This window comes from Chaetodon trifascialis, chromosome 18, assembly GCF_039877785.1.
Source record: "Chaetodon trifascialis isolate fChaTrf1 chromosome 18, fChaTrf1.hap1, whole genome shotgun sequence".
In the NCBI taxonomy this organism is placed as follows: Eukaryota; Metazoa; Chordata; class Actinopteri; order Chaetodontiformes; family Chaetodontidae; genus Chaetodon; species Chaetodon trifascialis.
The window spans coordinates 14,102,503-14,125,312 of record NC_092073.1 but is presented as its reverse complement, the minus strand read 5'-3'; the positions used below and the strand labels follow the sequence as shown (position 1 = coordinate 14,125,312).

General features: G+C 43.7%; 1 protein-coding gene across 2 annotated transcripts in view; it reads right to left on the bottom strand.

The window, feature by feature from the left end:
- The window catches only part of eya1 (EYA transcriptional coactivator and phosphatase 1), a 31,385-nt gene extending 9,376 nt beyond the window's left edge, over positions 1-22,009 (bottom strand). The window contains exons 1-11 of one of the 2 annotated variants that reach the window (XM_070985858.1): positions 21,964-22,009; positions 20,213-20,340; positions 18,158-18,235; positions 16,029-16,095; positions 15,505-15,650; positions 14,474-14,596; positions 9,974-10,056; positions 9,207-9,393; positions 8,414-8,556; positions 7,597-7,680; positions 4,224-4,313 (exon numbers count right to left, since the gene is read on the bottom strand). In XM_070985858.1, coding sequence (XP_070841959.1) covers positions 4,224-4,313; positions 7,597-7,680; positions 8,414-8,556; positions 9,207-9,393; positions 9,974-10,056; positions 14,474-14,596; positions 15,505-15,650; positions 16,029-16,095; positions 18,158-18,235; positions 20,213-20,336 — 1,125 coding nt within the window. In that variant the 5' untranslated portion in view covers positions 20,337-20,340; positions 21,964-22,009. Of the gene's footprint in view, positions 1-4,223; positions 4,314-7,596; positions 7,681-8,413; positions 8,557-9,206; positions 9,394-9,973; positions 10,057-14,473; positions 14,597-15,504; positions 15,651-16,028; positions 16,096-18,157; positions 18,236-19,590; positions 19,634-20,212; positions 20,341-21,963 lie in introns of those variants that run through there. The other variant, XM_070985859.1, reaches the window with a different exon arrangement.
- Between the last annotated feature and the right edge of the window lie 801 nt (positions 22,010-22,810).

The following is a 22,810-nucleotide window of genomic DNA, read 5'->3' as shown; positions in this document are numbered from 1 at the left end:
AGAACTGCTGCGTCAGAGGCCATGCAAATGATGAAATACCCACATCAGTGCACAGACCTAAAGAAGCCCATCTGACAAAACAAACTCTGTGTATAAAAAATGCCCCTTTTCAGTTCATTTGGACCTCCTAATAAATGGTTTCATAGTTTTTCACCAGTGCATATCTTGATGGGCTGTCAAGGTTTCTGTGTTGCGTTTGCATTATTGATATATAAATAAAAATATGTGCCACAAAGCTACAGTGTAAATCGGTAACCGATCAACTGACTGACTTAATTTCATGACTCAATGAAAAGCACAGTTAGCATTATGTTCCTCCTTACTGGAAATAAAACCACAAAAAAAAACAAAACCCTATCAAGGAAAACACCATAAAGCTACCAATCATATGGAATGGCGAGTACAGGATCTGACTGTACAGTGAGACATAAAACCAACAGAATGGCTCCACACTAAGAGGCTCTGGAGAGCCATTTCAGCCACTAGGAAAAGGTAACCATGCGTTTCACAGCATCTCTCATTAACAGTCAGCCCCTGGGTGAGAGTGACAGAGGAGGTTTCAACCCTGTGACTACAGGCTGGGAGCCATAAAAGGCACTCCACTCACAGTGTCACAGTTGCTCCACAGGTATGTAAGAGTCTGTAGGTAGTGTTCATACAGTTTGTATGTGTTTGCATGTGCGTGTGTGTGTGTGTGTGTCTGTGTGTGTGTGTGTGTGTGTGTGTGTGTTTTCAGCACAACATGTTTAGAGTGCACGTGCATGGTAGGTGTGTGAGAAGGCATTGCACACAGCATGGAGGCATCAGTGGTCTAATTTAAAGTGTTCCCACCTTTAGAGACCTCTCCCCCTCTCTCTCCCCATGAGTGGTTTGCCCCCATGCCCTTTATCCTCCAGACTGGGAGGGTTGTTTTCTCACCCAGGGAAGGGGGAGACGGCAGCCCCTGTACCCCACTGAGAGGGGAACACAGGGGGCTCGGCCAGTGAGAGAGAGGCCCCTGGTTCCCACATACCGCTTAGTGTTAGCATTTGGGCTGCAGCAGTGCACCTACAGTAAACTCACACCCTGAGTCACAGCAGAGCTGTCAGTCTTCCCAGTGAGCTCAGCCTCAGTGGGCTTCATTATACACATCAGTTCAGACCATCAATTAACTCCACATTCAACCCCAGCGCACCACAGGACTACCGAGAAAATGGCATCAACTGAAGCAAATTTACTATATTTCATAAATAAGACATATGAACAACATCTTGGTAATTTACTCATAAAAGTGTTATTCTGAAAAACAATTAAAGGTTATTTTTCACTTTGACAGAGAATAATTCTGAAAATACAATTAAAAAAAACCCCCAAACAATTATTGATATTACATTTCCGTTGTGTGTTTACAAAATAACAAAAATGATTGATTTTGTATCAAGTTCTGTTGTAGATATAACATTGATTGTATGTTTATCTGTCAATCTACCAATGAAATACAACTTCTTCTATATGGAAAATGAATACAGAGCAGATCACATCAACGGGGCTCATATTGCCTTGAATTACTTTCCTAATACTTCCCTCAGTGAGCATTTTTGACGATAAAAACAGATTGTGCTGTTCATACAATACTACAGCCGTCCTTTAAAGGGCTGAGCAGCAAAAGGTTTGTGCGGGACGATCGATAAAGAGATTTGTGTGTGTGAGCCGGGAGGGGAAGTCTTTTGGGGAGGTGCAGTATTTCTGAGACGCACCTTCAATACTATCTGACGGCGAATGAAAAAAGAGCGCTGATCCAGAAAAAGGTTAGAGGAGAAAGAGGGAGAGAGAGACGTAAGGGTGAAACTGATCCCTGTTGACCTCTTCGGCATGCCCTCTTTCTTTTTATGACTTTCCTCTGAATCGTCACTCACCAGCTCTATCAACGCGGCCCAGCCTCCATTCACACACACACACTCTCTCACACACACACACTTGAACACATTATACACAATACGAGAGCCTTTGCTCTGGCTTTGCCAGGCCGAGCACAATATTATGCTTACTTGTGATGTTTGGAGGCACGTAAACAACCCTTGTGCATTTATAACATTTAAAACTAATTAATTTGCTTTAAAAACTAACATTTTAATACAAGCAAAATAATCTGAGACTGCACACAGAGACGTTGTACGGACACTGAGTCCATATTTAATGCACTTGTGTGGAGGCTGGCAGGACAACAGTGCTAAGACTTAAATGGACCCCTCATACTCTCTCTCTCTCTCACACACACACACACACACACACACACACACACACACACACACACACACACACACACACACACACACACACACACACACACACACACACACAGGCCACTAACCCTGCACCTGTGTTTCTGCACAGCCTCTGGGGTCTCCCTTTATGGCTTAGACTAAATTAGATGGACCATATGCATTTCTGCACATGCTTAAATACATAACTGCTGCTGGCTGCGGTATTTATAGTTGGACTCTATTTAGCTCTATCTGAGATGGAGGACTGTTAATCAGCAGAGAGGAAACACAACTGGTTAGGCATTGCTGAGAACTTAACACTCTGGCTGACCCAGCTCAGTTTAAGAGGAGAGATCAATACGCCTTCAAGAGAATGTCACTCCTCCTCTGGTATGATTGTTAATGACAATAGTCGCAGCGTCTGCAGAGAGGTCTTTACATTGGACATTTTTAAAAGGCAACCTTGCAGACGACCACAAATTGCTGTTTCAGTCATAACGTTACTCTAGTTTTAGCTGAAAAAAAAAATCTGAAGCTTTAAAGTGTCAAAACAAAATCTTTTAATTTCGCTACTGAGCTAAAGCAGGAGAAGTATAGGCGTTGCATTTTTAAATAATTTTATAAGCAGTCTGAGCTGCCAATTCATCTGTGAACAGTTTGATCACACATGAAAAGAAATCAAAACACAGGACAGATGTTGAGCGAAACCACATATAAGCGTTGTCACAAACTGCCATTTTTTCAAATGATTGGGGCACATCTATTAAATAAAGTGCAGCTACAATGGATTCTACATGGTTCGAGGCATACGGAAAGATTTAACCAGCCAATTGCAGCCAATTAACTTTGATCACGATGACTGTGTTTGGGATCTCAGTCACTCGTCTGTCTGGAAGAGTATGAACATTTTCCTCCTGTGTCTCCCTCTCCCCCGTTTTTTCCTCCTTCTTGGGTTTGCTTCGTGTAACACAGCCGAACACGGTGGTGAGTAATGAGACTTGGCAGACCGGCCACAGATCTCTTCACACTTAAGTATCAAACAAAACATTTCCTCTACTGTGAGGTCAGCATAAAGCAGGACACTGAGGAAAAGAGCTGGGTCAGGGGGATCAGATTCACTGGGAGACGGAGACTGAGAGGATGAGGCAAGGACAAAAATTGCAAAGATAAAAATGCAATAAAATTGCAGACAGAGAATTGGACAGAGGTAGAGCTGAGAGAAATAACACTGAGTTAAATTGCTTTGTTTATTGCTAAATGTGATGAGCACTGATAGTTTCAACATCTGGATCTGGAAAGAGGGTAGCGGGTGCACTTCATGTCTATGCATGTGTGTATATGTATGACCAAATGTGGCACGCACTGTTCTGTACATACAGTCGGAGCCTATGGTCTTTCACCGCTCCCCAGAGAGGAGCAGACACTCAAGACACCCCACCACACACACCCACACACCTCCCTACCCTTGATCCCTCTATTCCTGTGCCCCAGGGGCAAATTTTACACTAGCTGTACATGAATCACAGGGGCAAAGAGGTGTGGGAGGGGAGACGACGGCGGGGGATTTCAAGCTGTGACGGAGAGGTCTGTGGTGTAGGTGGACAGCGACACCAAGCACACAGCATGACACTCAGACAGACAGAGCGGCCACAGAAACACTAGAGCCTGACAAATTGAGCTGGCCGCTATGGGAGTGGGAAGGAGGTGGGGGCTGGGGGCAGGGCTGGTGACCCAGGAATGACGGAGACTGACAGCACATGTAAAATTCATGGTGTCCCCTGAGCTCCGAGGTAATACTTCACCACTATGAGACTGATAACTGGGACACAGGCTCCATGCTATGAGTCAGTTGTTGCTGTTTTTACTAAAATCTTAATGGACTGGTCTTACGCCATTAAAATGATCACAATGCGAACAAAAGGCATTTGTGCAGGGGGAAAGAAAGCTTAAAGAAGATGGCGAGCGCACACACAGACGCACCTCTAAGTCGTTGAAGAATAAGTGTGTGTCGGCCAAGTTGAAGATCATTTCTTCCATCCTCAGGCCTAGTGATACAGATGTCGGCGGATCCTGTAGAATAGACAGAAAAACAGATCAAATAAAAATCTGAATATTCAAGTAATGTTCCATTTTGAAGGAGTTAATGTGAAACAATAAATAACGCTGCTCCCTCTGAGTCACTCAATTAACACAGATTCCCTTTAAATTCCTCAGCAGGCCGTTCTCATAAAAGAAGACATTAGGCGGACTTGAAAGTTTCAGCCTCTGTTTACGACCCCTCCGAAAGGGACCAGAATAGTCATCAGAAATGCCACAGACTTGAATGAATGCAGTAAAAGCATGTCTCTTCTCAGGAGGGGTGGTCGATTTAGAGGAGCTGGGGTCGCAGTCTCATCGTAAATAGCCCATTCTCCACATAGTTGTGCTGATGCATCGTCTGATTGCTCTCTAGGTGATAGATCAACAAAATTCCCCCCCTGAAGCAAACACTTTGAGCTGCTTATTGATATTAAAAAGAATTCAAATGCAAAAATAAATACTGACGTTTCCCTGCATGTGGGTGCAGCTGCAATTTTTCCTTAAATCTTGATCTCTGTCAGTAATATGAGATGTGCTGTAATGGTGATAGGGTTGCACTGTCGGTAAGATAACACCTAGAGAGGAGTGAACTACACTGTAAATAGTTAATGAGCCTGTGACAATGCATGCGGTTTTCCCTTTAAAAAGATAATGAATAGGCAAAAATACCTCAATGCATTTTCTCATAAACATTTATAAAGATATAAGCCTTGTGTAATTATTTTTCATTTTCATTATGATTAATTAACTTATTGGATAAAAGTGCTCCCATTCTTTTTGCTGCTGAACACACTTTATCTTAAATTTCTGATCAGCAGATTGTCTTTAGCAAGCAAAGGATGAAGAGGGACAATAGCAGGCTGCAGCTGGGTGAGACTGCATTTAAGACAGGCCAGGCAGGACCAGAAGCTGGGATTATAGAGTTAAACCACCTGAAGACACACCTGAGCTTTCTACTGATTAGCTGTCACTGCCCACAATGCTTATGTTTTCACTAAAATGACAGAGGACAAACCACACAAGTAGAACTAAATCCCCACTTCTCGGGGCTTTCTCCTTCCTCTTAACCTCCCAGTTCGAATCAATCTTTCAGTCAGAATTCATCAAAAATAATTAGCCTCCCACATCAGCATGCCACCAGCTCCCTCTCCCCAGCCTCTGGCGCTGTTGGGCGATTTAGCGTTATGGGCTGGTTTGGTGGGAAAAGGCCGGTGCAAGTGAATCCTCTCCAATTAAATCTAAACAATCAGTCAGTGAGGGAGTTAAGAATACAAGCAGGCCAGAAGGCCAAAGTGCTGCTGCTGTCATTGCTTCAGCACCACCTGTCCCAAGATATCAGTGCCATCCACAGGGGCGCCAAGTCCCCCCACCACCACCCTCCTTCTCCCTCTGAGCCCCTTACCAATAACAACCCCCCCCCCCCCCATCCCCACCCACTTTAAGCTCTCCAGCTCTGTCCAGCCCAATAGCAGCACAGCTGGCCTCAGCCATCAGCTTTATGGGGGTGAGCTGCCTTGATGCCAATTAAAAGAGCTGATAAGAACAGCAGTGTGTTTATGTGTGTATGAGAGGGAGAAAAAAAGTCCAAGAGAGTGGGTGGGAGGTCACAGTGAGTGAGAGAAAGTGTGGATGTGCACTCACTCAGATACACATCTATTTATAGTAAGCTCAGAGCAGCTCGGAGGGAAAACTGTTTAGTAACTTTTCTGTTTATGCCACTAAGATAGAGATGACATGAATGGCAGACAGGAGGGAGGAGGCGGGAGGGCGGTTGTTGTGGTGGATGTGTGGTTGTGGGGGATGTTGGTCTGCTTCACTTTCTTTTCTGAGCTCGTTTACAGATCTGCGTTTCTGATATGCTTTGAGGTTGCTGTGAGTAAGCACGTCTCCCTCTCATGACATTGCTTTAATGTGATAGTGTCAGCAGGTTGGAGCATGGCAGGAAGATAAACTTTGGTTAGAAAAAGGGGGCCGACAGGAGAGTAGGAGGAGGCAAAGAGGGAACAAAAGGGAGAGCAGAGAGTGAGAGGGACTCTAGCGGCTGTCACATCCTATATGAGCTCTGATGGAACGGGCCCTTATGGAGTCAGGAGTGTTTCCTGTTTCAGAGGAGCACACTGGAGACCCTGTGTATGCATGTGTGTGTGGTTGGAGAGTCCCTCATCATTGAGCCACAGCTCCATAAGCCTCGGCTCTCTCTTTACCCAGCATGCAGGGCCGAGAATAAAGTAAATAAACAGTGGAGGGTCGTGGGGCAGCCCTCTTTCACCCCAAAAACAAAACAGTGCCCCCATCAAACACCCCCTCATACCAGAACAAAGACACAGAGCACGGGTCGCAGACGCTAAGCTCTCTGACATATGAGGAGCAATATGTCATTTTTGACTTCAAAACCAGACACCTCCATCGCCAAAACAACCGGCGATTAGAAACGCTGCTCTCAGACAAAATAAAATGCAAATTCTTCAAGATTCTGCTGTTGCTTTTAATCGAGTGTCCTGTATCTAAATGGGAAAATAAGAGCGGATGATACACTTTGAAAGCTATATAGAACGTATGACCTCAATGAAACCATGAGAATAGGATACTGCCTTATTTCCCAAATTGTTTGTTTTGAAAGTTTAAATTTAGAGAAGCAATTTACATGGAACAACAAATAGCAAAGCCTGGAAAAGTAAACTCATCATCTCATAAGCACACACAGTGACATGAGATGGTAGTTCCAGTATTATAATAGTATATGTTTGTTGATATTTACATATACATACGTAATATATTTGAAAGCAGGTTTAAGGGAAACTCTGTGCTCCAGTTTGAGTTCTGACTGAACCGCATTTGGTGGACTACATCTCCTGCCAGGGTCTCCTGGGAGATCCCTGCCTGAAAAGGATGGATTGTGAGACACTTAATTAAACTAACAATGTGGCATTTCTGAAGGAGAAAGGAACACTTAAGATGTGTCAATAGACATCCAGAGTGCAACTGTTGTGAGCCCCTACAGCTGAGCCCCGACCAGCCATGCATAGCTCCAACAGCTGCAAAGAGCACTCAAATACTTGCCAAGCCTCATTGGACCTATTAAAAAAAAGAAACAATTATCTGTACATTGAGTTCTTCTCTGTCTTTTCACTATAGACTCAAGGAATAGTGAAATCTATCCTCTTCTCTGTGGCCACCCCCCTCCTTCACCGTCTGATCCCTTTTTTCTCCTTTTAATATTTATGTGTTTTGCTGATAAAGTGCACCGCTACTGCCACAGTCTGATGTCACTCACCCGTCCATATCTGTTGGCATAAGAACCCGTAAGCAAGGAATGGAAAACGATGATTGTTTCATCCAGGTCCCAGATGAAAACTCGCTGGAGAGATGGGGTGCGGAGGGGGAAGAAAGAAACAAAGAAAAACAGAGAGAAAAGAGGCAAAATCAATGGTGCACTCTGTAGGGCTGCAAGGTGATCCTCCTGGTCAATAGGCCAGGAGTGTGTATTTGTGCGCCACAGGGACCAGGATCCATTTGCTTGGGTTGGTCACCGCAACACTCCTCCCATCACCCCACCACATGCTTTCCATCCCCTGCCCTGTACATTAGAGTAATCAATAGTGACAAACTAATTAACTAGATATGTTAACACGCCATGATGTCAGTGCTATAATGGGCGCTATTAACCTTGTTCAAATACATATCATACTAATGAAGAGCCCTCTGAATTACCAAGAGTTTATTTTGATGCATGGTCACTATCAAAGCGTCGTATGGCTCTTGATGCAATGGTTTGTCACAGCTGGCATCCACTCTTTGATGACGAGAATATATATATGTATTATTCACTCAAGTGATGACTCACCTAATCACACGCCTTATTGTTTATTCACGAGGTATACATGAGAACTTTATACAAGATATGCGTTTAGTGATGTCATATATTCCACAATGCATAAATAATGCTTTTATAGTTAAAGAATCAAATCTTTAAGAATTAATGTCCATCAAGTGTTAAAGCTGGTGTGGCAGCCATATAGTAAGTGGATTAGTGCCCGTGTGCCTCAGACAGGGCGAGGCTGTCTGTCGCCAAGGTAGCGGGCTCACCCTACCTCAAGGTCGGAGTCAGGCGGCGGTGATGGGTTGTTGTTCCTTCTTCCCCGGCCACGTGACTTTCCATCCGAGGCCCGCCGCAATCGATCCGAATCTGAATCTTTAATGGGGGTTGATGGACTGTGGATGGTACTGTACTCTGCTGAAAGGAAGGAAAGAAGGAAGAAGGAGAGTATAAAAAGAGTGTATCAAAGATGAGCTATTATTTGCTTTTAGCACAGAAGTGTGATTATCCATTTGTCTTGATGAAGGACAGACAGCTTCCTGGGGACATTTTTAGTGATTATGCAGGCATACAGGTAAGAAAAATACATAATAAAAGCTGCTGTGCTCCATACTGATTTAATAAACAAGAGGTAACAGAGAACATGCCAACTAGAAATAGCAAAGATGCCATTTATCTAAATTAGATGACTGTGTATGAAATTACATTTAGTCAAAGCCTGATGTCTTTGGTGTTGATTGATGACAACTGCAAACACAGTCATAAAATGTTGACTGACTTATAAAGATAGAGTCAGCGCTTGATTGCCAAATAATGCATTAATGTCACATCAAATTATAGTAAACTCTACATCTGATTCCAGTTTTAACTTTTTTTTCTTGCTCGCCACACTGCAACATACTGACTGAAACCATCTCTTACTCATATTGTGCATTTGGATTAGCACGAATAGAGATTTTCAGCATTTAGCTCATGCTCTCTTATCAGGAACAACTTCCAGTCCAGGATCAAATTCCTGATATTCAGGTTACACAAGGCAACCCTGCTGCCTGCAGTTTGACTCTTACCTGCAGGGTTCTCTGTGAGGGCCTGGCTGGTAATGCCGGTGGGTGGCTCCTGGAGGGTGTATGTGGTGGTGGTGGAGGGCGTGCTGGGGCTGGTGTTGTTACTTGTCATGTAGGGTGAAGTGTAGGGTGAGCTGTTGTAATACTGAGCATACTGCCCCTGGCCAAAGGCTGGATAAGTGGGATAGTCCTGTTGAGAAAGACAGACAAAGTAGGGAAATGGTAAAAAGATAAGTTACGTTGGGATAAAGATACGTCAAGTGGAGAAACAACTGAGAGATAATGAAAGATATGTATAATGTGGTGCAAGAGGGGAGATTTGGATCAAAAGGGTGGAGGCAGAGAGAGACAAAAGGTAGCAGAGCTGAGGAAGAAGCAGGAGGTTTGGCAGAGTAATGTGAGATATGCCCTGCACCAGTGTTGCTACTTTACGGCGCAGATTCCAAAACATAAATGCAAACACATGTCTGTTCTGTCCTACATCTGGACAACGATCTGTCTTGTTTTTTTTCCCCTCTCCTTTTCCTCTGTGGCATAAGACATTTGTATTGGGGGAGGTACAGTAGATAATCCTGCGTACAAAGCTTTAGACATCCTGAGTGATTTATGTCTGAATATGTCATGGATGAAATGTAACATATTGAGTATGCATGTTTCATAAAGATTTCCAGGTTGGGAAGAAGTCTGCAATTCAAACTTAGATAAACTGATAGCTGCATACTGATACCACATCACAGAAAGGGAATGAGCTGAAGGAAGGGCACAGATACCTGCTGTGTGCTGTTGAAGCCAGTGGAGTTTGTCAGGGAGTTGTTTCCTGCATACAGTCCTGACGTTGTTGTGAAAGTACCACCTTTAGGGAAAAAGAAATGATCTTTTGAGTTATGTATACACCATATTCCAACAAATAAACATTATTAAAGCTGTAGAAGTGCAAGCAGTGCAGTGACAGATATGAAATGGCATATTGTTAGGGGGGGAAAAGTTAGTCTTTTGTGAAACAACTATTTGAGGTGGTGAACAGAGGGAGGCCTGAGGGAACGCTCCCAACAGTGGCCTTATCTTTCTCCTCTTCTTTCCTTATCAGTGATTGGATCAGGCCTGATGAATGACGGGGGGGGGTAGAGAAGGGTGAGGGGTGGACCGAATCTGCTTCCAAAGCCGTCCGAGCCCGCACAATGTGAGGAAGACAAGAGGCTGCTGTGTGTGAGCTACTGAAGGGTGGCGTGGGGTGAAGCAGGGGAAGGAGGGGTTGGAAACGGTGGATGCACTGGGACGGATCATCAGGGTGCCAGAGGGGCTGTGCATGGGCAGTGTAGTGAGACAGAGATGTATGCCGACGAAGGGTTGAGGTCGGAGTGAGTAGCACTGGAGGGGGGTTTGCTGCTGACATCCAGCCCCAATGAATATGTATGTCCCTCTTTGCACTTGCTCAAAGGATGGTCCTCCTGGGTAATTAAGTCATTCAAAGGGGCTGATACCATCTAATGGCTTTATAATATACATGACATGAGTTATAGAGGAGAGGAGCAGCGGCGGCCCCCGGGGGCACGACTTCTCTCTTCAATGGCCGTCCACCTGTACTGTCATGTCAGGCAAGAGAACAGCGGGAGAAGCAGCTTAAAGGGGATCACAGACTGGTAGAGAGACAGCAAAGTGACAAGGGAGCATGAGAGAGCTGTGTCTTTCAAAGCTAAAATGATCCCAAACCTTTAGCTCATTCCTGAGATCAAAATCATCAGGATCTTTTAAGAACAAAAAAGCTTAAATTTGCACTTTAAATTGCACGTAATTTGGCTTAATTTGTATACTGAGTTCTATAAATCTATGAATAAAGGTTGCTTCAAATTTGCAAAACTCAAATAACACACCTTCTGAAGTTTGACAAACCTTCCCGTAGAAAAGACTTTGATTATCAAACCTATAATGCCACCGCAAAATGAAACTGATAAAAGTGAAACAGCCATGTTTAATCACAAAGTGCTCAAGGCAAAACCCAGTCAGAGAGTGTAGCTGTGAGCAGGGAACGTCTGATTTGATGCATTAGAGTAGGCACTCAAAGATTTCATTACAAGTCATCTGTTAAAAAAGTCTTGGCACCAAACTGCCATGACAGTTTTTCCAACCTTTACGAGTACGACCCCTGGACTTTATTTTGCATCTCTCTTCATACAAATTGCACTACCGCTGCATTCCTTAAAAAAGCTCCTTCACTTATTACCACAGTGATTCTCCCATGGCAGAAAAAAAAATATCCCGTAGCTTCAGTGAAAACGAAGGGGGAGATAAATTCACTGTTCCTAAATGGGGCGTAATTACACCTTTGTTCCCTGAGACAAACAGAGGGAGTTCCTTTCATCCTCTGGTCATTGGCCCCATCAGGAGGGCCCTCCCACACCGTGACAAACGTGAAGCAGCTTTCAGCACAGGGGGAAGGATCAGGGAAGTGGGCCGGGGGGGGGCGTGAAGGGTACCGTATGGAGGAAGGCATGCAAAACAGAAGACGTAGTGCAGTGTTTAGCCGTGTTAGTTAGCTAAGGACCCAGCACAGTGGCCAAAAAAGAGAAACAAATACACCCCAAGCTCCCAAGATTACCAGGATCCACTAATTATTTGTGCAGTTTCTCACTCTCGCCTTCCAGCAATTACACACACACAGCAGATTTTCACTGTGCTCCTCATCCTGGCCTCTACTGGTTATTTTCATCAGAACTGTTCTCTCTCTGTGCTGTTTTGCTTGATATTTCAAGGCCTGCGGGGGGAATTTTAAAACTTTTGTCTTTCCCGCAGAAAGTTCAACATCAAGTGAAAGTCCGACAGAACAATAAGGCAGAGACGAGGAGGGGTCTGCGAAGGACAACAAATTAGCCTAACACACAGTTCAAACAGTCATAAAAGCTCTCTCTGGCAGGGTTTGAGGGTTGCTCTGTGGAGAACAAGGAGCCACATAAAAGCCGACGGGACCCCCGCTAGCCCAGCGAGAATGAGCCCATGCTGTTGGGAGTGGTGGTGCTGGTTATAGCAGGGGGGAGAAAGAGGGGGTCTTGTGGTTCTCCAGGGGGCATGTTTTCTCTCCCTCCCCCTGTCCTGCTCCAGTTAGTTCACTCACTCAAGACCAGACATCATCCCTCCCTCCTCTCCTCCTTCCCTCCTGCCTTCTGGCTCCACAATTGGAAGTCCATTTGCTTTGCTTGATCAGTCTCCTTGCCACGGGCTATGTCTATCATCAGTGCACAATATTTGTAGCAGAAGTTTGTATGCCCCACTTGGGAATAGGCTATCAAGTCCAGATGGGGCTCTCCTTTTAAAAAGGCAACCGAGGCTTCATCTCCTTCAGCTCGCACTGCCACTGGGACAGAAAGCTGGAATCCAATTATTCACCTAATTAGCATCTGCTCAGTCCCACCATCAGCACAATCTCTCCATCTCCTCACACACCTTTGAAGGATTAGGCTTTTTGTGACAATACATGAGATGCACCACATAAACAGCCACGAGGGGCTGCAAAACTGAGGCGCATAAAAGAACGCCTGCCCCCTTTACAATTCGGTGCCATGACTTTAGCGCCCACACAAAGCTCCATGGCATCGGACATGCAAGCAAGGAGCAAAAGCATTAATCTAATCGTCCTCCGCCTTGACAGCTGGCCACAGGCTGGTGGCAGGGACACTGACAGAAAGGGGGAGTATCAGATGTGGAAAAAAGAGTCTTTGGTTGGGACATCCAGGCCTGAGGCACCTTGCCCAGGCAAATCAATAGGCCAGAGAGAGCAGCGATGATGGTGTGGCCAACGGCCAGAGCCACAGTTAGAGAACCCAAGGCCAGAATAGTGGTCAATCTGTCATCTAAGATGGCTGCCAATTACTAACGCACTTAACACTACATGGGGCATCTGATAGCCAGAGATAGTAAGAGACAGCAAGGGAGAGACAGAAACGGACGGAGGGAAACAGAAAGTCAGAGTTAGGGCATAATACTTGGAAGATGAATGGGCACATAATACTGTCATCGAGAGTTAAACCACTAAGGGCAGGATAGCGGCTTCTTCATTCGGCCGCACATGCTTCGTCTCTTGCTCCCTTTCTCTCTGTCTGCCTCTCCTTTTTCAGGCGCTCAGCCGCGCTCTGCAAAACTCCGGCTGTGGCCGACTGTATTTGGTTAAGAGGCGTGGAAAAGAGGCTTCCCCGTGCCACATCTGCTGCTGAGCTGGCGTTATTTATTGTGAGATGCTCTGGAGGCTTTTCAACAACATGTGGAGATGTTTCTACTGTCACACATTAGATATTGCAGGAGAGAACACAAAGACTACGCTGTTGGTTAACTGTCCTTGCATCGTGCAGGTGGAGCAGAGGGTTTTTTGAACCAATGCAACCAGAGAGTAATAGAAGCACTACATGGCAGAAGGCCTGATCTACATTTAAACAGACTGCACGAGGGCACAGAGAGAGCACAAGAGGGGGAGTGCTGGGTGCAACAACTCATCTTTATCAGCCTCAAGGCCATAAATCTCTATGGTCTCAGCTCTTAAACAAATACAAATATGATCACAGGGAGAGAAAAACAAAGGCTGGGGAGTGAGGAGCGACATGGCTGGTGCCTCCTAAGTGCCTGCCATTTTTCCATCTGTGCTGATTCTTTTAAGAGGAAAGGAGAGGGAGGCAGCCGTCGAGGCTGCACATAACGACCGGCGGGATGCAACCATCTTTTGGGGTGAGGGAGAGGGCCGTGTTGTGAATCAGTCTGGCTCTACATGCTATTAAACCAGGGACAGAGACCTTTTTCTCTAATCTTTTTGAAAAGGAGTACAATAAACCTTATTTGGTTGGGCTGAGCAGCGGGAACACTTGGCCGAAAAACTGAAATGAGACAAAGTAACAAAGAAGGCAGAAGGGGAAAAAGTGATAAGTGATGAATGGCAAAATAATGTTGGAGAGAGGCCCAAGCAGAGGAGTACTCTGACAGTGACGTTCAAAGGACAGAAACAGATACACAGAGAGAACAAGGGGAAAAAAGACACCAGCAACCAGATGCCCACTGTATTTTTAGATTGTTGGTGAATCAAAATCTGCTTTGTATTTTTGTAAACCTTTCATGATGCCCGCCATGTCCGCTGGTTTACTGCAAACATGTCATAATTGTAAAAGTGGACATGCTGTCAGCTTTAAAGAGAGGGTGATGGCATCTCGTGCTGCATTTCGAAACCATAGCAACACCCAAACTGGTTTGTGTGTACAGAGAAAAAGATGAAGGATTCACAAAGATGTCCTCACCCTGCATCTGGTAGCTGTAGGGGGCCTGTCCCGTCTGTGGTGTGGTGAATCCGGAGCTGTAGCTTAGGAAGCCTGCCTGTCCCGGGGACTGGGACTGGCTCAGACCCCCCTCTGTCTTTATGCCTGCCCACAATGGACCTAAATCAGTTAGTGACACCAGATCGGTTTGATGCACAGACAACAGTCAACACACAGGTTTAAATTTCACTGGACGAAGCAAAGGAACACGGCCTCTGTTTGTTAGCATAACACGCTAGTCACAATGAACGAGCAACGATTATCTGATTAAAGATTTTTGCTATCATCAGTTGTTTTGAAATATTATCTCACACTGGCTTCTGTCTCGCTGCAAAGGAGTTGGCTGTAACACCAAAAAGCATGTTAGGACTACGATGGTTTGATTTTCATGCCATCATTAGTATTGTTGTTATTATCGTCTCTGGGATAGGTCATCTGTGAAGAGATGCACAAGTAATAAAACATTCTGCGTGTGTTTGTGAGTTAAACTGGTCACTGCTCACGCTGACTCAGTCTTGATGCAGTTTCTATGCAGCGGTAGGTTGCAGGACTCCATTCAAATAAACAGTGTAAATTCCTCCGCATATTGGAGAGTCTTTCGGGGTCAAAACACTCTAAAGACTTTGGACAAATAAAGCCTTCAGTGAGCCACATACTCTGTGCTTTCTCTTGCAATGCCAGAGGAAACCAGTTTTTGTTTTCAGATGTTTATCACTAATCTTTCAGATCTATCTGAACAGCTTGACAAGCAAGTTCTGTTTTACTGCAATGAAGGAGAATATGCAGGCACTAAACAACAGCTCAGCATCTCTGCTGCTCGTGCTTTACTGGAGGAGTTGTGGGAACATGGCTTGTCATGAGCAAGGCCTTGCTCCTGAACACTGACAAGGAAAAAAATATTGAGTCGTAGTTTTCTCCTCCTGTGCATGTAAACAATGTAAAGAGTGACAACATTATTGACATACATTCTTTAGCAAGACAAGAGGTTATGAAGTGCATTAGAGGAATCTTACCATAGGCTGGGATGCCATAGTGCTGGCCAGGCTGGGGGTAGCTAGCATAAGCTGCGGCCTGCTGCATTCCTGTGGTGTACTGCGTCTGCCCATACGCAGCCATATTTTGGGATGAAGGAGTAGGAAGAATATGCGGATATGTTCTGCTATTTGAGAAAAGAAACAAAAGACAAATGTGAGAAAGGAAGGCAGGAGGAAAGAGGGCCATGTTTTACCCCTAAAACCATAACACAAACTTTGCTAACTGACCAATTCCTTGTGATTGTGCTACTTCATTTTAAACACTGAGCCAAGCTGTAAGGCAGATAGCATCACACAGCTCATATACATAGTGAAAGAACAATAAATGGCAAAGGAAATCTTTGCAAGATAATAATTACAACAGATTTCAGAGTGCGCAAGCTGCAGACATCCAGGCAAACAAAGTCGGCCGAAAACCCCCGATCTAGCAGAAGGATCTAATTAAAGATCCAAATGAAGTTGGATGCTGCTTATTTTTTAAAGAAAAATAAAAGAAGCCTTACTTGGAAGGGTAAATCTGTGGAGAGAACTGGTGAGTTTGTCTTGGGCTGAAGCCACTGGTTCCAATAGCTGAGGAGAGTTAAAAAGAAAAGAGGCAAGCACATATTTAAACATTAAGAAATAAGGTAAATATTATCTTTTGCCAATAGAACTTCTGGATTCCAAGGAAACAGTAATTACACAGCATTACTCTATTTATTTCGGTAACCTTATTTAAGGTTGAAAACCGGAGAGCAATAATGAAGCAAAATAATCAGGTAAGAACATCAGGTTTTTCTGCTGACCCACGTATCTCTGAGATACTTCTGGGCTACTATGACGACCGCTGGTGTAAACACACACAGGATGGTCTGAATCAGTCTCGGCCTGCAGCTTCAGTTGCCTTGGGCTTTTCAAGCCACAAGCACATTGGAAGCGACACCACTGATTGCAGGTAATGAGTGCTACTGCATAATCATTCCTTCATTAAGCGTCTCACCATGTGGTTCCACGCTGCAGTTAACATGTGAGAGGTCAGCCACAAATAACTCACAGAGGCACACTTGTTTTGAATCTGCAGTAAGATTTAAAGAAGACACACACTTGGCTTTTTTTAAAAAGTAACACCTCAAATAGACTCTTATTTACGAGAAAATGTGAAAATGTTTCTATCAGTGTTGTGGTAAATGTTACCGACCAGCTTTGGTTCCAAAATTCGAAATATGAATTTTGGAAAAAAAGTAGAATGAATAAAATCTGAACAAAATTAAAATTTCTTAATACACAGGAAATTCAACCTGCAACACTTCAATTACCAACTTGACAGCTGCACTAAAAAAAGCATCATTATTGGTTTTAATTGACTCAATCTTTTTTGATATAGCAGAAATAATTTCTTGCAAATTAATATCTTAATTGGAACAATTAATAAATGAAAGTTTAATCTAAATTTGATCCGATTCAGTTAAAAATCTAAACAATTCAAGCCACAATCACAAGTCTGCCGCATTACCGCATTAAACTGCACAGTTCTGAAACATCTGTCTAATTGGTCGTGACATGTAAAATATGGGATTTTGTTGCGGGGGAGCGCTAACTGTATGTAACTGTATGCTGTAACCCCTTACACACGTTATTAATATTGAACACTTTTCCCACATCAGCAGCACCTGCCACTGGACAAAACCTGCTCTTCTGAGTGGAGCTTTGGGTTTCCCCGTGGAGGATATGGGGTATAAGATTTCTAAATTTCATTAATATTGTCAGAGACAAAAGTCAGAGCAGTGATTTATGCGCTTCTAGCATAAAGTATCAAGTACTTAGTTCAACAGTTATGGAAATACAGGAAAATTAGCAGCAAGATAAGTTGGATGCAGTATTATTAATACATGTTTACAGAAAATATAAGAGAGTGCTGCAGCTTGACATAGATACTGGTGAGGGTGGAAAAAAGAAATAAGCTGGAAAATTATCACATTAGTGGTTATTTCTTTTGCAATTCCTACAATGCTCATTATATTCTGAGGGCTTGGTTTTATTTAGCAATGCTCTGGAGTGTGTGTGTGTGTGCGTGTGTGTTTAAGTGTGTGTGTGATCTTCCCATGCTGAGGGAAGGGTGTGAAAACCCAGGCTCTGACAGGGCGATAGGGTAACAGCCCGTGGAGAGCGAGGGCCACAGGGACGCCATGTCACTCCACTGGACAGGCAGGCTCGGTGCATTACAGGTCATAACTCAGTCCTCACTGGCATGGGAACCAGCGGTGCTAACACACACACAAAACACAACACACACGTGTGCAAGCAAGCACAGCATATAAATGTGCTGACAAAGGTAAGGTAAGAGTCGCTTGTTCTTAAACACTCACACACACACACACACACACACACACACACACACACACACACACACACACACACACACACACACACACACTCACACACACTATATTGGTGTTTTAGCTGCAGGGACACTTCCTGGGGCCCGGCTTATCAGTCACCCATCTCCAGGCTCATCTCTCACTAATCAGTTCTGCAGCTGTGTGTGTGTGTCTGAGAGGCAGCGAGACACATGAGTGCATACACACACGCACGCACGCATGGACGCACACACACACACGCACGCACACACACAGACTCCCTCCTCTAACCTCACCTGATCCTGAGAAGCTGTCTAGAGAGGTGTCTGCTACCGAGGTGGCGATTTCGCTGCTGCTCATTGGCTCGGTTTTAACTGCAAACAAAGAAGCCACATTGTCACCAAATGCACCAAATCAAGTCTGGAAAAAAAAGAAAAATAACAAAAGATCAGATTAATGTCTAACTACTTCAGGCTTTTCAGATTTTGACATTCAGCAAATTATGTTTTGAAAATACAGCAAAAAGTTACTAAATTAAAAGCAGAACTTGGCGGGAAGGAGGGCGTCAAACAACATCCCCACAGAATTCACAGTCATTTAAATGCATTATTAGTTATTGCATCTGTTTCAGTTCAAAAGGCTTCTAGATATATTTTTTTAATTTAATATCAGCTGGTACAAGAAAGTTTATCACTGATCCTTTTTGTTCAACCTGGAAAAAAAGCAATTTTTTGTTCAGTCATTTCTGTTTCCAAAGCTCATGATTTTAAAAAAGCATTTTAACTACTTCACAAGAGTGACATAAATCAAACTGAAATTTCATACATTCCACTTATCAAAAAATAGGTCTGACATTATCAGTTACATTTAATTTTAAATTACTGGCTTATCAGCACTTATGCGTGACATGAATCACATAAAAAAGAGCTCAGCAGAGACGCACAAGCACAATTGAAATGTCAAGGAAATGTATGGTGTATAAAATCTTTTTAAGAGTGTAGCGAACGCTGTTTGACCTTGGCTCCATTTTACAGCTGAGTGATAGATCTGCAAAGACAATTTCACAGCTTTCTGACAGCTCAGGAATCTTTGAAATCAATCCATTTCTCTTTAGGCGAGCTGGAGGAACTTTTTCTTTTTTTTCTTTTTTGGCAAAACAAATTGACAATGTGGGCAAGGGCGTCATGCTCAGTGGAATCCCTCATGGTTGAAGAAGCCATTTGCTGTCATGTTTTACATGTTTCCGCTATGCTCGTTCAATGCAGAAACACATGTTGACGAGGGGCAATTCTTCTGAACAGCACACCGATGAAAAAATAGTGATAGGGTGCATGCATAAACTAGCACACACTCAGGTCACAGAGCACACAATAATCACTGTATCCAGGAAACAGCAGGGAACGTCCATATGAAAACAAAATGCACAGTATGCAAGTTCACAATCTGACCATTCATTAACAATGGACTCCAGTTGGTGTCAAACCATGCTCGAGACAGATAACCACAACAATTACAGCAAATACCAAGGAGTTTCTGAATGAAAGGCACAATAATTGAGGCAACATTGGAATTTTGCTGCTGACAAATTGTGTATTTTTGAGACAAATTGTATTTCTTCATGAGTAAAATCACTGATTCAAAAAGATAAACAACAAAGAGCGCTTTCATTCTGAAAGTGGGGAAAACACCAAGTATTGTCCTTTCATTGTGTCACTAAGAGTAGACAAACCTGCAGCGGACTGTGAGTTAGAACCTAACAACCAGTCTGCAGTGGTAAGCATTGTGATGTTATCACCTATGGGAAAGAAAGAATGGCAAAGGGACACATGACAGTCTGCACCATGTTACACTTCCTGCGTGGTGAAGGCACAAAAAAATAAGTCCTGAGCTCAAAGCACAGACTAACCTGGAGATTACGTGACAGGGGAGATGTTTTTAATAACTCATGTGCATGACTGCTTCACTAAACAAAGGCTCAGATTTATGCACAGGTGAATCACCTGAGTAAATAACTATGTACAGTAGAGACCTCATGCAAAACTCCATCATTTCCATGCTGTGGGCTTTGAATAATTACATGGTTACTTAAATAAACAGCTAATAGTCGCTGGAAAACAACTACTGGTGGCACCAGTACTAAAAGTACTGGTAATTCACCATGAAAAAATTATTATTAAAAAAGTCGATGCAACAACCCTTAGCTTTACTGCTAGCTACACTGAATTACTTTCAAAATAAAAGTCACATTTAATGATACAGTACGGTTTCTATCACCACTGAGCACTTCTAAAATTTTAGAATATTCACAGGAGACAGAAAGCAACCAAAGAGGAACAGCACCGCACACATACCTTCAGTGCCATTGGGTGTCATGGAATTGTTATTGATGTGGGAGTTGTCGAGGTTGGGACCATTAGGAGATTCACTGCTTCCACTTACTCGGCTGTGAGGACTGGCTAGATCCTGCATTTCCATAGACCTGACGAGACACACACGCAGGCACACACCAAATCAAATTACCCATATCACTCTGGTTTCAGGGAAGACACACAGCTCTGATACACAATGCAGTGCACAAAATATGCATAATCCGGTGGTCCACATTTAGATAAATAGAAGAGTGATCAGAATTTAAAGTAAAAATAAAGTAATAATTCTATGATTTACTGAGTAAAAAAATCTAAAAATCTCTTTAAAATCTGTAATTCACTGCAATTTTGACAAAGGCAAAATTAACACACGAAGAAGGAAGAAATACACACGCACGCACACACATGGACAAACGAAAAGGAGTGAAACTGCGAACTATGAAATGAATACTAAACATTTTGACGTGGCGTATCTGATTTCTCGCATTACAACAGTCTCACTGCAAGTCATTGTTTGACGCGACGTGGACGCAATGTGTTTACTGTCAATTTGCTCTGCTGTATCTTAAAGCAAAGATGGCCTTAAGTGTATATTGTTTTGTGTGGTATCGAAGACTGTTAACAGATGTTTGCTGGTTTGAGGCAACGGTTAATGTGCCTGTTAAACGTGCAGCACTCTGCTTGATTATAAGAGCCCATGCCTCAGTGATGGGCAGATGAGAAGCTCATGAGGCATGTGTTTGCTCTGGCAAGCTCCTTAATTGTTTCTGTGTTTATACAAAAGACCACGCCACTGAAAACATTATTCTATCTTCTCATTTGTGCGCTCAAAGGATTTGATCGAGTAAAGACAATAGAGTAGAAAGAAGGCACGAGTGATTTGAAAAGTACGGCCACAAACTCAAGACCCCATTTGTCTCTGCCACTGTTCCCACTGCAAATGAAATTAGGACAAAATGTTTTGTACATTATTCTGCCATTTCCAATTATGTTGCAGGGCTCAGGGTATCTCTGCTATCGACGCACATCAGCCTTTTACACAAGGCCACAAAGATAAATGCTCAAGTAACTCTTGAGTAGTCTGAGTGCTATCAGATGGCACAAAGAAACCAGAATTATGAGATAAAACGATTAAATTATGATATGCATTTACTCTATTTAAGACGATATTATAATGTTATGATATTATGATACTTTGCAGCATAGCTTGGCAAATACAGTCCCTTCTTGCAGTTCAAGTCCAATTTAATTATTAACTGATAAACAATATATTTTTAAGCATCATATTACAAACCAAAAACACTAACACACAAGTGATAAAAAAAACAGTGACCATAAAGCACGTTGACACAAAAGGCTAAGCCACTCTTCCTCACACATACCCCAATAATGGAAGCTGCGTTGTCCTTTTCCCTGAAGTATATTAATTTACTTCCCTCCTAAAAATATCACGCCCTCCAAGCATACAACAACACAGAGGTACAAATATAAGCACATTAAGGATCGTCCAGAATAAACTAATCCTGTTTCTATGTTTCACACACGCAGCTTAATCCTGTTCTCTGCCCCATTTTTTTTATTAGCTGATGGCTAAAAAGCCTTCGCTATCTCCGATGAGACAACACAGTAAAGCTGAGAGAAGTTGACAGTTGTTTAGCAGAGTGTCTAAAGCAATCTCTGATGCCACGCAGAGAGCTCTGATGCTGCTGGCAGTGGCTCAACTGTACTCTTACCTGCACCTAGATAGCTTTGAGTCCTCACAAACCACACTCCCTTGTATTCTGCCTCCACCTGCCCTAAGCAGAAACAAAGTCGCTCCTTGTTATTGCAGCTCGATGTCACAGTCCAGAGCCATCCGTGACACAAAAAAGGTTTGTCTGAGAAAACATTATTGTTGTTCTGGAGCAGAATTGGAAGAGAGGGCTCGCGGGAGGAACAGAGGCGCACATTGTCTCTCTCCGAGCCGCAGCCCTACTCCACTGTTGTTTCCTCCTCCAGGTCCTCCCTCCTCCCTGAGCAAGGGGAGCACAGCCAAATGACGGAAAGGTGATTCATCATTGGTCTACGACAGCTGCAAACTGGATTAGCCCTCCCCCAATCAACATGCAAAGGGGTTTAGCCAAGGTAAGCAGGAAGGGGTGGGGGGGGCTGTGCGGGGGTGAAGGTAGGCAGAGGGGTGAAGGGTTGGGGAGAGCAGGGGTTGAGGGGCTGCAGAGGGTGGGAGAGCCTGCCCGCTTTCCTGCTTGAGGTAGCCTGCTGCTGGAAGGAAGATGGGACTTGTTGAGCAGAGGCAAGTCAAGCGTGACACCCCTAGCATCCTCAGCAGATCTTTCATCTGCAATTGACACTATCTGAAATTTATCAGCACTCCCCCTCCCGGCATACTGACAGGTCCTAATGACCGTCAGCGGGCCTGCCCCAGCCTGGGGCCACGGAGCGGCGCAGAAACACACAACTTCCTAACTTCACAGCCTATTCACAATGGACAGAGAGGCAGAGGGAGAACAATGTATAAACTCACACACACGTCATATAAATCTTGTCTTTTTCTGTGCAACGCAAAAATGCTTGTGCTTATGT